Source organism: Apaloderma vittatum, unplaced genomic scaffold (genome assembly GCF_000703405.1).
Source record: "Apaloderma vittatum isolate BGI_N311 unplaced genomic scaffold, ASM70340v1 scaffold18786, whole genome shotgun sequence".
Classification (NCBI taxonomy): Eukaryota; Metazoa; Chordata; class Aves; order Trogoniformes; family Trogonidae; genus Apaloderma; species Apaloderma vittatum.
The window spans coordinates 1-18,750 of record NW_009723561.1 but is presented as its reverse complement, the minus strand read 5'-3'; the positions used below and the strand labels follow the sequence as shown (position 1 = coordinate 18,750).

The window sequence follows — 18,750 nt, the reverse complement described above, 5'->3', positions numbered from 1 at the left end:
TCCGTTTCAGCACTGTTTAAGTCAACAGAAGTTTCCCTGCAGTTTATGCCAGCTGCAACACCAGGACCTAGATGCAAAAAAAAAAAATCAAAAAAAATCCAGGACAATGCTGGAAAAGAGCTATTTGACAGGCATGTTCACCGACATCATCCCTGCCATCTTCTGGAAGTATTATCCATGCTTTATCTGGGATAACTGACGCTACTTCTGATGTGATAAAATGACTAAGAAGTACATAGACACAGATCTTTGTAGTGTTCTTTTCATTCAGTCATGGGATGTAGTCACAATTCTAAATATTTAAAATGAAGGAAGGAACACAATCCATTGATCTAATGAAATCTGCCAAGGAAATTCAAGCAAATATAATTATTAGTGCTGAAGACAAGCCAAGATTCCTGCCAGTCTAAAAAATGCCACAGAATCTTGTGCTGCTTTTAGAAGCAGTTTGTTTTGTGACAGGCAAAATGACTCAGAAACGTTATTTTTTGTAGTCACAAACACGCACAGCATCTAACAGAAGAGCCTAAAACACACAGCAGAGTTTCCGTCTTGCATTCGTGCTCTCGGGGTTTGACGCTTCTAGAAAAGATGGGAAAAACCTCCTGTTCGTCATCGCTCCTTGTGCACCGCCCAGGGACAGCCCCCTTGGCTCAGCTCCTGAGCAAGGCCAGCCACGCCACACCCAGGAGTCACTGAGTGATGGGATCTGACACTGATTCTCATCCTGCCACGTGCCCAAGACCTTCAGTTTACATAGAACATTTCTCTCCATCCTTATTTTTTTTGTTTCTGTGGTTCCCAGGTGAGAGTACTAAGGAAGGCAGTGAGGAGAAACCGGGATGCTTCAGAGTGAGTTGCCAGTCTTGTTTCTTTCATAACCCTTCCATTTCAGACCTTTGATGCTAGAGACAATCCTGGCTGCCAGTCTGTATCTGGCTGTATTAAGATGACTCCTTTTATTCCTTTGACATCAAGACCTCGGTGGTATTCACTTATAAATAGTATCTGCTGTCACATTAGCTTTGCCGCCTCAGTAATTCCAAACTTAATAAACGATGGTGTTGTCTTTAATGCATTGAAACTACTTTGTTGTACTGTCCATGCACCTGACAGAATGCAGGTGCCTTGGCCATGAAAGCTGAAGCTAAACAGGTGCAGTCTGGAGCACGCTGAAGGCCTGGAGAAATTCCTCCAAGATGTCAGTGCGCTCAGGTCTTTGCGACTCCGGTGAGTCTCACCAACAGCCAGGAAGGAGCGCTTCAGAGGAGTGATCTGCACAACAGCAGTATTAGGGCTGTGACAGAAAGCTTGAGCAAGCACAAGGCTTGAGGCTCGAGCAGTTTAAGACTGCAGTACAAAGGCACATAAGCACCTTTTAAGCACACCCTCAAGCCCTGGATACGTAAGACAGTAGAAAGGCTGAAAACATGGAAACCTTTGGAACCGCTCCATGGATGAGAGCATCAAAGCAGAGAAGAGTGACTGTGACTCATGGCTGCGGTAGCTCAGGCCTCATGCAGAGGTACCTGTGGTATCAGGCTTCCCAAGGCAGGGGACACCTTTGCCCTTAACCAGGGAATCACATCAGCACCCAAAGCCTGGGGATATCTAGGCTGGAGAATGTTTTTTGAAGCACAAAGCCAGTCCACAGAGACACTGGTCACAAGGTGGCAAGACTTCTTCATCTCTCTTAGGACATCTGTGCCAAGCTACGCTGTGACATATTATGGACTCTCTCAAAAAAAAGATGCGAAGGCAACAAATGCAAGTTCACGTCAACACTGCTCCTTTCAGGCCTTGTGTCATTTGCTAAGGGGTTTATCCTGCAAAACTTGGAAGAGTTACATGATCAAGGACACTGTTTCTCCTGGCATCACACCATCAAGCTACTAGGAAATGGCCTCCGCAAAACACAACACTGGGAGAGGGCAACAGCGCTGCAGCCCTGGGTATGCGCTGCACCTTTAAAACAAAGCAGGAGTTGGGACATTCTGCCCAACTTCTCTTTCAAACCGAGGGCCCTGAGGAGAAAAAACCCAATGAAGATTCTGTTCACAGTGGAACTGAAGTTCACATAGCTAAGAAACTGTTCTCTCTTAAATGCTCCTGACACCAGGAGGAAAGGACAGAAGAAGCCAGAAGGCTTCAGCTCAAAGAAGGAACAGCACGACAGGAAAGGGAGCAGAAGCAGCAGACTGTTACTAGACTTGTGACCAGAGCATGTAATCAGCCATTGCTGTCAAGTCAGGATCATATCAAGATCAGCTTGGCAAGAACATACAGTCCATATTCCAAGTTGCTCAAAGCCAAGAGAAAGCTTAGGCAAAAAGGCTGTCGTCCCACGGGACATGAGCACAGCAGGGTTTCAGTGCCTCTTTGAGACAAAAAACCAACAGCAGAACCAAAAGCTCTATCTCCTGTGTTAGACCCAAGTATTCCAACCACTCTATCTTTTGCCCTTGAAACAAGGGAAAGCAGCAATGTAAAACTGAATGCTTGGAGCTAGTTAATCCAGCATGGCATCACTGATTAAAACTTTGAACTAGATTCTTTTAAGATATTTATGTGCCTGAAGTGACAGAATCAAAGAAGTCCTGAACAGGACTCGTCGTCAAGGAGTGCTGAGGCAGCCGTTCTTTCTTAAATCCTTTAGAAGATCATGCTATGTATCTGTTTGATTCATTACATGACTATGAATATTCTTTTAAAAGTTAGAGAGAGGAAAACCATTGTGACTGCTACTTTTCTTATCTAATTACAGCCAAGTTCAGCCCTGCTAAACTTACAACTGAGAAACCAGTGTTACCTTTCTGATTTCCAGCTCAGGTCATAGCTGAGGAGTCAGCACTACCACCTCACACAAATGATGTGAGCCCCAGCCTCCTTTTCACTTATCACCAGTATTTTTCCAGTAAATGTGGGGGGTTTTGGCATAAGTTTTGGCCTGTGGTACTATGGCTCGGAGGTCACTGTTCCAGAACACGAAGTTCTTTCTAGAAAAATAGTGTGATGTGAGAGCATCACAGTGCTGTTTCTTTGACACACACTCCACAGTCATTTTTTTTTTTTCTCCTCCAGGTTTTACTCTTCTTTCTTAAGACATGAAGTTGGAGGAACACGCAATATTAAATTGTATGATCCAATAAATGAGGGCTTTGTCCAGACAAGTCGAGATGCAAGTAGGTTTGAAGCACACTGGTGTTGAGTCTTTTGCTGTATTTTCAATGTTTAAAGCATTAGCAAAATAATGTTATGAAAACAGTACAATAATACAACCTCAATTATGAATTAAGCAGAAAGAAACATAGCAGGGAGCACACTAACTTACGAAAACAAACACAAATTTCTATGCAGTACAGCATGACTTAATCAAGCTTATGCAGAAAACAACACAGAGAACTCGCATACATTTTTCTAGCATGTGTACGCAATTTACCTTGAAAACAAATCCTTCTGGACAGGTATGATCATACTTGTAAACCTTGTAGACTACCAGAAATACAACACAGGTTAAGAACGCAAGGGCAAAAAGGACCAGCACAGTTACCTGTAAAGAAAAATAAGACATGCTTATGTTAGTAATGCACTGCTTATTATATTGCTGTTTGTTACTGCAGGCAGCAGGAGCCAGCTATGAATGCACTTTACAGTAAAATCAAGCGAAGGATAAATCCAGCCTCTTAATTATTGAGAGAGAACAGGGAAGCAGCACCTAAGTGCTTCTCCCTCCTGTGCTGCAGAGGTTTTTTTTGGCTCTTTCTGTTCAGTGCACACAGGAGGCCAGAAGGACACACTGAGGTAGCTCGAGTCTGCTGCTTTTATTTGGATGATGTAAGAGTAAGTCTAGTTTATGTCAGCTGGTAAGCACATTTGTTTTCCCAGCGCTTGTCCAAGAACAGAGTCAGGTGACAGTAAGCTAGCGCTAGTGTCATCCAGGTAACACAAAGGTGACACTAGCAGGGCAAGGAGAAAGTAACATCTGCCCTCTTCTTATGACCAGAGTTTGTTGTGTCCTCTATGGATGCAGCGTAGGGATAGTTACACCAGTAGTCTGCATGCCTGGCTGCTCAATGATCCTTAATTTGTAGGTTGTCAGCACTGCTTCACCACACAGAGACAGTACAGAAGTCATTCACTGCCAGATCCATAAGGGACTACACCATGTTCAACACGGGGCTGGCCCTGAGAAGCCCTGCTGCAGCACAAGCCTTTATAGGCTGCATTACACAGCACTGACTTCTCACCGTGTCTTTAAGTATCTCTCTGGTCCCAGATTTGGCCTGGAGGGAAGTTCAAGACACACCTTAAGCTGAATCTGCAGTCAGTGTCAATATCAAGCTAAACTTTCCCAGGAATAAATTCCGAGCAGCTGGAGACCAGCAGCCTTCTAGGTGAGATGGGAGACAGACCTACCTCTAGAATTACCTCATCCATTGACAAGAGAAAGCACAAGACTCTGGCCAAGCAGTTACCCTGCAAAGCTTCCTAATTCAGACATGTTTTTGTGGAAGGTGTGAGCTGAGCAAATAGCATTTATTACTGGCAGAGTGCCCTAGATGTGTGAGTTTTATTATTCTGAAGCTTCACCTGATGAACAAATGAGAACCTCAAGGAGTAAGAATGGCTGTACTATTTTTTTTTTTGCTAAGTTAGAAAGAAGTAAGCATGTGCTCCAGCATAAGAAACAGTAATAAACAGAAACAAACACAATTAAGTGATTGATTTATTAATTACAATATAATATCTAAATTTTAAAGGAAGATGAGTAAGCCTGCTATATACACCTCTTAAAAAAAGAACTCTGGCACATCAGAGTCAATTATGCCAACAAGAATAATCTGGTATTTGAGAAAGCAATGACAAAAAAAAAATGTAGCTTTACATCTTGGAAAAAAACCCCACCACACACTCCCTTTATGATAAACCCCAGAGCTAAGAGGATCTGCAAAGTGTGTGTGGCAGTGGGACTAGATTACTAAAGGACTGAGTGAACTATCAGGGACTTCTTGGGCTGGGGAAGGGAAATTCACCATGGGCAGACAACAGCAGGTGCTAAACTTCCTGCCTGAAACAAGGTCATGGAGCATCAGGCACTGCTGCAGCCAGGGCTTTTATAAGGACTTTTGTTAAGCAAAAACAGGAGGGCCAGGGGAGAGGAGAGATGGGGAACTGCAGATCAGAAAGCAATTTAGCTGAAGAAGCATAGATATTAATGTAACAATGCCAATCAAAATGAGACAGAGAGAAAAGGTTTCTGGTTAATAAGCAACATCTTCAGTTTCTCAGAATAGTCACTGGATTACCAAAAACAAAATTTAAAAAAAAAAACAATATGTTCTTAATCACCCTTTGAAAACCTCACACTGACATCAATTTTCAAATCCAGTTAGTCTTTCCCCAAGTTTATGACTCATTTGCATACACAAAGGTTAACATGGATCACTCTGTCTTGCCAAACTTGTATTTTCTGCTCACATGTTCCATGTCTCAGTATGTCCTGTGTGAATCCAAGAGATAAAGCACATTTCTCTTTCTGGTCATTCTTTGTGGCCCAGTGATATAATGAACAACACAACCCCTCCATTCCCAGCTCAGCCCTTCTCATGTGTTTTTAATCCAGCCTCTCCCTTCTTTCTGCTCTGGTTGGTTGGGGTCCCTTCCCGGGTTTCCTCAGCCATCCCACCCACCCATGTGTACAAAGCCCTTGACGCTTCGTCTTGACCCCAACCTTGCATCCCACCTTCCAGTGTTTTCCCTTCCCCAAAACTGCAGTAAGCCTTACTCTCCATTCTCCCCTCAAAATTTTCCTTGCACTTCAGGCTCTGGAATAACTGACCTTGCTCCCCCTAAGCTTGCAGCTCCTGCTTGGGGCTCCCTGTCCCACCTCCCTAACGCCTTGCAGGTACCTCCTCTAAGCCCCATGCACTGCCCATGTCACGCTGTTCCAGGGTGCAGATGCCCAGGGTCCACCTGCCCCACCAGGCCAAGGGCCCAAAGCCACTTTCCCTCACCAAGCTCCAGCTGCTGCTGGGCAGCACAGGAAGATGAGGGACCAGAATGGCTGGAACACTCCTGGCCCAGCCCAGCAGCCCTACAACATACATGCAGCCCAGTCCGAGTGGCAGGAGTTCCCGCTGACTCAAAGCGCATGTTACACCGTTCCTTTTTGCTCTGGCAGTCACTGCTTTCTCCCTTAGAGAAGAAACAGAAAAGACAGGCTAGAAAGTAGGGATAGGAAAGACAAAATCCAGATGGGATTTTTGCTGAGGCTTCCCCTGCCCTGCAAGACGGATTCCACAGGCCTTTGACAAGGGCTTCTCTCTCTAGGGGCAGGGACCTGTGACACAGATGCCAGGCAGAACAATTGATATGGTACAGATCGATTCAGCTCACCTCCACAGATAGCAGTAAACAATTTAAAATGCTTTGAAAAAATACTCTCAAATCTCAAAACACTTTAAGCATAGTCCCTGCTCATCCTACTAGCAGGGAATATAATTATTTCCCAGTCATAACCATTTCAACATACAGATGAGGCCTCAGGAACATATTGTAAAGCAAACAAGCTATTTTGTACTGGAGACCAAGTATTAGACAATAGAAAAATACTTGTATTTCCACAATCACTGTAGGCTCACTCTCTCCAAGGCTCTGAAACTGTTCAGGAAAGTAATTAAGTTTTCTGAAAGGGGTCAAAAGCCCAGCATTGAGCGGATTGCTGGAGCCTGGCAAGTTGCAGAGCAACAACCTCAGGGCTCATTTGCTGAGACATGGAGCGTTTTACCTGTTTCAGCAGCCTACACGGAGCTGTGAGTTCTCACAGCTCGTACAAGCCACATCCAGCACAGTTCTTCCATTGCCATACAGCAAGCCACTGGGAAGATCTCTTAGGGCTCCTGGTTCATAATTCTCACAGAATCTTTCTCTCACTCTATTTCCTAATGCTATTAATTTTAGTATTAACATGTAAATTTTTTACTCTCATTATCTGCAATAATTTGCAATCACACTCCATTTGCAAATCCTTAATCAAGTAAGCTCTTGTCTCCTTCCTATTAGAAGTTTCCTTCTCTTACCATCCTTCATGATACAACTTCTATTTAAGTAAAGGACAACCACACGTGAGCAACACAGATGGAAAGTGGATTCCAAGGTGCTTGTAATCACCTGTTCATCCAATCTACTTCTCCCTTATAAACTGAGAATCCTTTTCTTCCTTCTAATAGTAGCTGTTCTCCTTCACCCTCATAATAACCCACTGCTGATGGTCCACAATTGTCAGCTCCCCAGGTCCACTTCTTAAGCCAAGGCAGTCGCCGTCTCACCCCAACCATAACACAGCGTGACGCCACCTCTCTGCCTCACCTTCTGAGCCCTCTCCTCCCAGACGCCTTTCACAAATAAAAGCATGGGAAGAGGGAAGACAATATGCTGCTCTGTAGACCACAAGCACTACCCAAGCAGTCATTTTATTGCTTTTTTCCACAGCAACTTTGCACACTCACTATAAACTAAAAGTTACTCTCTCCTTCCTACGAAGGCGTTAGCAGCAACTTGCCCTCTGCCTCTGTTGGAGGTAGGAGAGGACACACTGCCCACACAAGCACCACTCCCAATCTTCTGGAAGGAGATCTCAAATCTCTTGTCCATGCAGTCGCCAGCTGGCTGAGCACAGAACCCCACACAGAGGGAGCAGAATTGTTTTGAATTACTGTGGTCATTTACAGCCATGCACATCCTGCAGAACGCCAAGGTGACTGCCACCACGTGAGTGATGGGCTTTTAAAATACTTATGAAATAACTACAAGATAGCAAAAACAACAGTTTCTTTTAACTAGGAATTCAAAGTGTGGTTTTGTTTTCATCTTGAAAGTGTCCTTTGAAGTTGGTTTTACAGGGATCTGGCAGTAAAACTAAATGAACATAAAAGATGACAAGATATTATGTATGTGGCATATTTTTGAATGGATTGTAAGTGAAGAGCAGAAGAAGGACAACGTCTAGCCAGAAGCCATTACAGTAATCGAAATGAGAGATGACTAATGAATGAACTAAGTGTACCCACAGCAAAAAAATCCCAAACCCTGTCTTCAGACTCTGTAATCATTTAGACGAAAAAAAAAAAGGAAACTCACCAGATCTGACAACTACACTAACACATAAACAGCTTATGGTAATGCCTTACCACCAAGATCTGCTAGATCTTCCCAGTCAGCTACAGCTGCAAAACACTGCAAGCTGGATTTTCTCTGCTTGGCTGCTGCAGTCTCCTCCTTCCTCACTTTGCTAAAATCTACTGTGCTCCCTTCTTAATCAAGACAGAATTTACAAAATTCATCAATTGCACCAACTGCACCCACTTCTCTTCACATCCCTTCCTGGCTCCTGTCCTTTTCTGAACAAATTACAAGCCACATTTCAAGCCGTGGACAAGGCCACGCCTTTTGCTCCTCTTAGCCCTATCTCCTTTCATTCTGCCTGTATCCCACTGTCCCACTAAAGCCTGGGTGCCATCTGGTTTTCCTCACCTCCACCTTTCTTGTCACGCCTCCTCCTCTTACCTGAAATTCTTTCATTAACTCACTTGTACTGTGGTGCCCTGCACAGCCTGCCTTTGCGCTTCTCCTTCCGTCAGGCACCTTTTCAGCACACGAACCCACCCAGAAGCATTCCTGTTTTTACAAGAAGTGGAACTAAAGTGGAACTAAAAAGACCCACATTAATTCTCACTGCTCAATCACTGACACTTGGTCACATCCCATTTCTGCATTATCTATTTCAATCACAACCTCTTGGGAACACAACTTCCATTTCTGATTTGTCTGCAAAGTGCTAGGCACAGGCTTGGTGCTAGCACCAAACAAAAAGAGTGAAGACATACATTTATACAGCACCTTTCATATGAAGTGATTTATAACCAATTTATGCTTCACCAGTGAAATGCAAAGCCCTCCTGGGATGAAATACAGCAACTCCGCACAACCATTCAGGACAGGAAATTAAGATTATTGCTCCCCCATTTAAACTACATGAGAATTTGAGGCAGGCGGACTGTGATTACAATAGATTGAGTCTGGCTACATCACTAAGACTAAAATTCATAAAACACCACGCTGACTTCCCTGCAGATGGCCATGACCTCCATTTCACCTCTCTCCACTGAAATCCTGCATCTCCAGCTGCACAATGCCCTCTGCCAGTGCATTAGAGAACCCTGAAATTAGCTCTCCACTTGCCCTAACGTTCCTGCATTTCCAAAATTATATTCTTTTTTGCCATTACCTGGGCCCATCCCTAGAACTTTACATGAAAAATGAGTCTGAAACAACCCACTTAAGGATTCAGAAATGTTCGTTTTTAAGTAAATGGCAACATGAAAAAAAAAAGAAAAAGGAACATTCATATCTACACATGCAGCATTTGGCTTGTGTTCCCTTAGAGAGCAATCTAAATTATACAGAACTACTCGGTACAATTTCCCATCCTTGCTACAGGAATACGCACACATATGCAAGATGGCTAGTGACTCAGAAGACAACCAAGAGAGCATTTCTGACATCACGTCATGTTCAGCTCTGTGACTGGTACCTATCTACTAACTTCTTCATCAGAACATTCCCATCAAACCTTGGTGCTCCAAGACGATGATAGTTTTGGCATTGACTGTACAGAAAAAGCAGGACAAATCAAAAGACCAGCCATCTCAAAGAGATGATTAAGAGCAAGAGAGAATGGGCTGGGACATTCACCCAGAGATGACTGGGAGGAGCAGCATGAAAGGCAGAGAGATTCATGAAGGGCAGTAACTGAAAATAAGCTACAGACCCAGTGCTTATTAACAGCGATGGTACGAGACAAGAGAACCAGCCTGTGAGGGAGCTGACTAATGAAACCTGAGGGAGATACTGTTAGACAAAAACAGACTAACAAGGCAGTGGCCTTGAGAGTCTAGCACTGCGGCTTAACAAGAATGGATAATAAGGCCTTGAGAGCTTAGCACTGTGGCTTAACACAGCCACTCATGACAGTGCTCCCATCATCCTCCCCCACACAGCACCATGTATTAGTCTCTTAACTACAGAGATCTCGGGAAGCAGTTCAATTATCCTGTGGCCCTTGGATAAGAACTTTGCTACTTTCTAACACAAACCCATAAGACATTACCAAGGCCAGGAGAACATCAGGAAAAGGTTCCTACAGAAGAGGAAAGGCTACGGAAGTGTTGTATCTTGAGAGACCCAAAACATCTGCTGTGTCACCAGTATTGCTGGTTCTGCTCCAAGAAAAGGATTTTTACTGGATACCACTGAAGAGGACACCTGACTTAGAGCAAGGGAGCTGCTGTTAGGTATCTACTTTACTTAAATCTACCACCTCTGACTGTAAAAAAAAAAAATCCTTTTGGCCAAAAAGGTAGCAGGAATACTGTCAATGTCATATCAAAGCATTATTAAACATTCAAAGAAAGTGAAAAAAAATACAGTTGCCATGCAGTGCCTTTACTTACATCAGTTGTTTTAAAATAGCCCTTACAATTAAAGAAGAATCTCCTTTACTTTTCTTGCCTGAAGTAATAAGGGAAAAACTCAAAGCCTGCCAAAAAGCTTATACTTGAGAGCAACTTTAATCCTGTGAGTAGTTCTGCTGAAGAAAACGGAACTACTCATGGCAGTAAGTACCTGTCACTCTTCCAGCACTAAGTGACAGATGCAGAATATACCAAGGAAGTGATATCCTGTACAGGAATCAGCTACCATCTCGTGCACCTAACAGATTTTTTTAAGTGGGAGCAAAGAGCTATTCAACACACAGAGTAATCACACAGAAAAAAAAAGAAGTCTCTTCCTTGTCTCTGATTATTTATGCAGCAGTAATAATTGGTATTACTAAGAACAGGTAGAGAAGTCTTTGAGGCAGAAATGTTTTAAAGGACGCCCTTTAAGACAGATCAAAAATGGAATACTTAAATATACATTTCATACATTTTTCAGTCTTAAAATGACCAGCTACAACAGCAAAAACCGACTTTGAAAGGAAGTCTTGATTCCTTTTCCACAACCTCACGCAGGCATTTCAACAACTGCTTGCGACTTGATAGTGCGTGGCTTGCACCATATGGTCGTACCACAGAAATAAGCTTGAGGCTTTGGCTCTGCAGTCAGAAGTATGTAGAGATGTCAAGGATAAAGTCTGAAGAACTGAATTGCCTTTGAATAGAACCAAATGGTTCAAGGCATATCACAGCTTGGGTTTATTTAAGGGCTTGAAGAGCATTGCTTTCAAAATAATTCTGAATGTTCTTTATTCAGGTCTCCCCAAAGACAGGAAAAAGATCTCATGCTTTGATTCAACAGACATTTTCTTAAATTAGTGTGTTTGTGCACAACTGTCAATTGTAGCCCAATTCAACGGCTGCCAGAAGAGACACTCCACTACAAAATCCAACTGGAGTCTGTAAAAACACTGCTCTGTCAATGGGGGAGTTAAAGGCTTGGCCTTGGGTAACTGATACCACCAATCTTCCCCTGCAATAGCTTCCTCCTATGTCCTGATCCATAAGATTCCTTTGAAATTGCATTTCCAGTCTCGCTATGTTATTCTGTACAGTGGACAACTTACAAGAGAGAAAAATTCGACTGGTTCAAAGTTGTTGAAGGAGCAACCACATTAGCCTACATCGTCCAAGGAACAAAAAGCAAAACTTCTATTTCTCAATGAAAAATAATCTTTGGTGAAAAATGGCATCTTTGTTGGTGTGGTCAGTGCCACAAAAACCAAGTGAAGGCCACAAGGCTCTCAGAATCAGAAGTCTTCACATTCTTCTGACAGATTCTGATTTTAATTCAGAATGTGACTTCGTACAGGAAAATGATACTCGCAGTTTTCTTTGTAAACATCCTCAGCTCTGTTGTAATGACTGTGGTAATGTGGATTGAATGCAGAAAATATATTTTATAATTTCTTATTCACTCAGCTGCTAAACCACCAAATGATCTACATGACATATGCACATGCTGGAGTTGCTTCATTTGTTATAATGTATAATTTCTCAAGAAGAACAGCTTTAGTTGATCTGCACTGCTGAATTCTAAAAACGCAATCTGCTTTGTCCTTATTTAAGGAGTACATCTTAGAATACACATGTGAATTATTTGTAAATATGATTGACTGACTTTTTTATTTTTAGCACGACATTCGGGCTCTGTCTTGTGGCAAGCTTACGCATCGGTGATGTACAATATTACAATCATTAAAACTGCATCTGAAGCTTTTTTCATGAACACAAGCCAAAGTCAATATCCCATCAGTTAAATAATGCATTTCATAATTACAGCAAATATTTAATTTTCGAACAAATATTCTTTTGCTCTCTTAGAATCAACAGCAGCAGTTAACATAATGGTTCACAATTAATAAGGACCCAGGAGAAAACCTCATACAACCAGTATTTTTCATCTACATATTTACAAAATTTCATCAATTATTCATGTAATATTTACTACTGGGAGTGGTGAATATGACAATCACCCCTGCTAGAGAACCAGTCAGTTCTCTTTAAAATGTTACAAGCAGCATAATTCAATTCTAAAACTGCTATACAGAGATTAAGGGACCTTTTTAGGACCTGAATCTTCTGCATGAAACTACCGTTTGCCATTCAGTGAACCACAATTTTCCTAATTGATCAACTCCCACACTCTTCCTCAGAAGCCTAGAGTTACAGTCACGGTGTGAATCACCCTGCAATTCCCATGAGATACCAAATTTTACTGAAACCTCTCTCTGATGCAGTAGTTACCTAGCAGCAAAACCTAGCAACCCTGTAGTATGAGATTAATCCCTGAGTGATCATCATAAAGTAGTATCTGAAAGATTTTCAGTATGCCATCCAAAGGTATATAAAAATACAACACAAAAATGCTCACGCTTCTACAAGAAAAGACCACCTAAAAGCATCGGGCTTTTTATTTGCTTTTTATTTGTTGTTCAGCACTGTCATTTGCTCAGCTCTCCCAACAAAGGCGGAAAGAACCCAGACCTACAAAGGGATGCAGAGACATTTAGATGTGATCAAGATATCCAAAGCCTTCTTTATCTGTAATTTAACATTCGAATGATGAAATCCCTTAGTCCCCACAGCTAGTGGCCAGGTGCAACATCCCTCAGGTATAGGTTCTGCTCAGTTGCTTGGAACCAAAGTCCTAGTGGGTCACTCAAACCAAACTCTTTATCCTCTTTCCCTTCTACAATATAGTCAGCACTTTCAGATCACCTCAGCATGACCAGGACATGCACAAAAGACAGCCAGACCTAAGGGTTTGTTCCGAGCTGTCCATCCGCACCTCACTCACCAATATACCGCCCACAACCCTCACCCAAGAGGAAGGGCATTACTCTCAAGGACAGGTACTATAGTGCCAGGAGGACAAAGAGCAAACTTTAGTTAGAATGCAGTATTTTCCCTGAGGGATGTGATGTCCTTGCTCCAGACCATGGAACGGAAAAACTGGAACGAATTTCCTACCTCCTCAGTAAATCCCTGCTACACCCCACAGGATCTCCTGCCAGCTCTCTGGGGCGGTTCCCCACTCAACTCACTGGGAACCTACGCGCTTCACTGTATGGCTGAAGACTCCACCAGGTGACCTGCGCTCGAAACATTTGTCTTGGCAAAGTTCCCTTGCAAACATAGCCTAAAGTGTCTAAACGCTCCCTGAGCCTTCACATTGCTTGTTTAGCATGCTCACATTCCACAGAGATGTACGTACACTGCTGAGGCTGGGCTTGGACACTGGTCAGGCACAACAGAACTAGAAACTCTGGGCGTACCCCAAGACTGCTATCATGCAAAGCGAGGTTAGAAGTGTGTGATACAGAGAATCCGCATCGTTACTGAAACTCTGTTAGTCCCCCCCACACTAAACATTAGGCTTTCCAAATGTATTTGTACTTAAGCGCTGAACTGGGTGGTTGCCTACTGCTCAAAAATGGTTTGGCATCCTTGGTAACAGCACTGAAAAGCTGCAGTCTTCCTTTGTGAAGAGAACAGGTAGGAGAGCATGAGCTGAGTGACAACTTTCCTGCTTTGCTTTACCTACACAGAGCAAGAAAACCTATCCTCCAGTGAGAAGGGGGAAGGTAATTCAATTCTGGTGCCAGTTAAGCTCTGGCTTAACAGATTCTTGCTGAACTGTCACCCACAAGTAACAGTTGTCACCAACCGGTACAATACAACTGGACCAGGAAGAGGGATAGCAAAGAGCTCTGGTACACATCCCTGAGCTGCCAAGTCATACATTTAACAACAACAACAAAAAAAAGCATAATGAACTATGACAGTGCTTTTAAAAGAATGGTTTAGGCACAGTGAAAAACAAGAAGCCAAAAAGAAAGCAAATACTCTTGTGGTTCTTGTCCTTCAATGTTAACAGGAGCTTTATGGAGGCCAGAAGAGCTACCCGCATGCAGCCCACACACGGCCTGGCCAGCCACGTTCTGAAACACCTTCTGAATTCACCTGCCAGTGAGCGATATCAAGCAATAACGCTGCAAGATTTGCTTTTGCTTCTAAGTGCTAAATACTGAGCTGTTACACCATTTATTTCTCCCATGACCAGCTGTACCCACAACAGCCACTCTGTCAGTTACAGCCAGTTCTGACTACAACCAGCAACTGATTTTAAACACTTCTGTGAGCACAACATCTTCAGATAGCACTGCTTACCTTAAATCTTTCTGAAACACCTTCGGTGATGCTGATTGTGAATTCAGCTATTTTAGGAGTACGGAACTTTCCCTTCTTGCGATCAGGTTCATATTCTGTTTTCGTTTTGACCACAACCTTAAAAAAAAATAAATAAAACATCTGTCAGCTGAAACTAGCCACAGGAATCTTATTTATTCATTAACTCCTCTTTTACCTGCTTACAAGCACGTTTAGCACAGTATACTTCTGCACACACGCCACTTTGTACAATTCTTCTTTGAAAGCTTTTAGTTATTTTTCCTGTCACAGCAATCAACAAAGTTATGTCTTAAAAGTGTTTTTGATGGACATGCAGAAAGACTTGTTATACAACAGTTTCACACACATTCAGTTTTTTCAGCTGTGGTGGTACTGTGCTGCTATACCAGGCAAGCATGTACTTAGTTCATCAAATCATGAAGCTTCCCACTTTGGATAGTCTGAAAATAGCTAACTCCGTTTGCTTCAGAAGATCCCATTAATGAAATTTCAAACTGGAAACCAACAGGATGAAGTGATTATTGAAGACTGCCCACTGAAATCTAGCCGATGATACCACCAGTAGCCATGTTCTTTGACAGCAGGATTTTGAGTTTAAAAGACACAAAATGACCAATCTAATTGTTATTTGCTATGTGCTAGACTATAGTTCTTCACACTCTTATTTTTAACATCTTTTAAATTATTAGCTGCAAGAAGCTAGACGTACACAAACCCTTGTGTTAATGAGACTTCTTGAGACCCAAGGCTCCTTAATGTCAGCATAAGCTGACCTTGCTGTGGGCTGCTGCCCCAAGCTACACAATTTAACACTTTATCTGCATTCCTAAAATATTCATTAGGTCAGTCATATCTCCCATGCTCTCCTAGGCATTCTAATTGTACAAAATTTTCACATACCTAACCTATTTGCCTCATTTTTGTCTTCTACAATTTTTCAGGATCTTTTTTAAAACGTATCACTCTCAAAACAGAATGCCATTTAGCATACTGATGGTACTATTAAGTTTTGCTCAATTTTCTCTGTTGTTCCAAAGAATAAATACCTAGACTCTTTTACAGAACCAGATTCTATCTTTATAGATAGATTCTGAAATGAAGGCTGTGACACTTACAGGTAGCCAGGCACTAAAAATTAAAGCTTTGAGCTTGTCTCTCCACAATTCCCTGGAACAGTATCTAGAACGTGTCACTGTACCTAGACTCAGTACCACAAAGCCTATTAGGCACTTTTACAGCCTTATACATATATGTGCAGGACATAGGTTTAGAAACTACTTTACCTATTTTCAGCTGTAATTAATAAGATAATTATTATTAACTTTACAGCTGCTCAACAGCATCATGGAAGCAAACCATGTGAAGATTTTTTGAATGCTTTTTAACATTTTACTTCCCTTCCTCCCCCCTTTATGTTGCATAATCTCAGGCAACTCAAATCACATTCAGCTGACACTGAACATACAGTTCTATCTGCTTGGTTATGTAATGTCTTCTTTTGTTTAACATACCTAAATATGAATTTAAATCAGTTCATCCCTTCAATTTAGAAGCTGTCAAAATCATCAAATTCTTAGCTGTAGTCACTACTGTTCAAGAAGTTATGCTTCACTGCCACAGTGGAGCCTTGTAAGTGAATAATAAGCATAGATATATGAAGTATGTACGACATTATACAGGAGTGTCTTTGTACTTGAAAATTTGATCTGTGTGTCAATCTTGACTTAATACTGTTCCTTTTTTTTTAACTCACACCAGTTGCTCTACTACTGCCTTTGAGCCTGTAGCAATCAGACACACTGATATGACTAACAGTTACAGAAGGAAACCAGGAAGGCAAATAAATACATGGTTTTATTTTTTTCCCCTTTATGTCTGCAAAAGAAAAGGAAAGTTAATACATAAATAGACAGCGGGGAAAGTACGAATCAAATATTCCTTTATTTAAGCTTCTAGCCTAGTTGTACATTTGCTTCGGTTCAAGGCAAACACTGTGAAGGTGGGAGGTGTTCCACCCCGTTCTAGCAGGAGCAGTGAGGCTGGCACAGAACCTCCTGGCTCTGCTCTGGTTAAACCTGTTCCCATGCAGGCCCCGAGCTCAGACTTCTGCTCAGCAGTGCAGTAACACAACAAATTCCTCTGGACATTGGTCCCTGGTAATCGGTTATATCCACTCACCAGTTGGCAGGCGTATCAGACACAGTAAGACTCAACTTGTTTTAAAGCCTTAGGGTGCAATTTTGTCCTCAGCTACAAGATTTACACCCACGTAACCAAGGGCAGAAAATGGACCCTCAGGCTCTCCAGCAGCTGTTACGGCTTATTGCGTTTATGCCTGCCAACTGGTCACCATGTGCAACACAGAACGATGCTGATAGCAATTAAAATGGAGGTTGCAAATTTATTTGTGTTACCTACAAGCAACACTCCACAGAGGCAAATTTCACAAGGTGAAGTATTTTACCCCAAGATCAGATGATGTCATTTTTATTTTAAGCTGTGAGGAACACATAGCTATCTGTTTATCTAGAACTAAAATTGATCTCGTGGAAAAAACAATGCCCAAAATTACTATGATGAAGGATGAAGGTATTACTAACCACTTCCCAGTTAAATTATGTATTTTTCAAAGACTGCAAAGCGTTTTTGCCAGATGCATATGTGAAAAACATGCAAGCAGGTATACTACTAAAATAGGATACTGAAAACCAGAATATTGAAATATCTAAAAAAGTATCCTACTACAGTACACCTTGCCTGTAGTAAAACTTAACTGAATTCTTGATTGTGAGCAGAATACACACATTTAGAGGCAATCATATTACCTTCCTAAATCCTTACAATTAAATCCTCAGTAATGGAGCCATGTAATGAGGAATCCAAGACCATATTTCCCTTCTAACCTGTGAGCAGCATGTTGGACTGATCCCTTCCAGCTATGGAGCGTCTGAATCACCTATTTGGAGGGGTTTTGAACCAATTAAGTTGCCAAGAAGAAAACTCAGTGGCCTGTTCTCATCTTGTTATTTCAGCTTGCCTGGTTAGCATTAATTTCCTACTGCAGGAACATGGAAGTTCTTTCTCTCTGTGGCCAGTTTGCTCATGCACACCTTGCAGAGAAACAAAGCAGTGTTTTATTCCTCTGTTAGGGGGGACAGAGAAAATTCACATCGTTCACAGAGAACACACAGTACATTCCAGATACAGAAAAGACAAGTGCAGAATAGGAAGGGCTATGACAATACACCACAGAAAAGCCTGCATTTGCACGTTTATGTATTTCATACAGCAGCACTGAAATGAATATACGCTCACTGCGAACATTTCACACAGCATTTTAATGCAAATTACTACTAGGGGATTTTCATTAGCTTAACTCGTAGGGTTTTTTTCCCCAGAGGGAACTAGGATGCCTGAAAACACCCTGTATTTCTTGACATTTCTAAGCCACTCGTGACATGTAACCTATTCTTTTGTTGTTTGGCCAAGATTTGGGTGTGATTCTCCAGGGTGGAAACTAAAGCCTACTGTACCTTATCAGGAGGTGGGAACTGCAGCTGATTGACATCCAGGGGTGTGATCAGGGGGATGGTGTCAAATCCATCCTCCAAAAGGGGCTGCTTTGTGTTCTTCTCGCTGAAATTATTCCCCAGTTTCACCATTCTTCCAGATAGAGGGACCTTCTGCTGGCAAAGGCCGACACAGAAGTGCAAGATGTCAGAAACTCGGCAGGCACCCGACCCTTCCCCAGTCCCCAGGGGGCCCGGAATAGGTTAAATAAATAATTAAATTTTTTAAAACATGATGCGTTGATCGCTGTGACTCGGTTATGTTTTGGACATCTAGGGAAGCAACAACGACGGTGGGAGCTTTCACCGTCAAAATTATGAAGAAAAAAAAACACCCGAAAGACAAAAAAAACCCTCAAAGCACCCCAAAATCCACCCAGCCCGATCCGACCCGTGACTTCCCGCATGGTCCCGGTGCAGCATCTCCCCTC

The 18,750-nt window shown here is 42.3% G+C and overlaps 1 protein-coding gene across 1 annotated transcript in view; it reads right to left on the bottom strand.

Annotated features, from left to right (window-relative positions):
- LOC104276025 (neuron-specific protein family member 1) overlaps positions 1–18,637 on the bottom strand; it is a 21,787-nt gene extending 3,150 nt beyond the window's left edge. The window contains exons 1-3 of the mRNA XM_009872172.1: positions 18,284–18,637; positions 14,730–14,846; positions 3,440–3,550 (exon numbers count right to left, since the gene is read on the bottom strand). Of these exons, the coding sequence (XP_009870474.1) occupies positions 3,440–3,550; positions 14,730–14,846; positions 18,284–18,412 (357 nt within the window). The 5' untranslated portion in view covers positions 18,413–18,637. The remainder of the gene's footprint in view (positions 1–3,439; positions 3,551–14,729; positions 14,847–18,283) is intronic.
- Between the last annotated feature and the right edge of the window lie 113 nt (positions 18,638–18,750).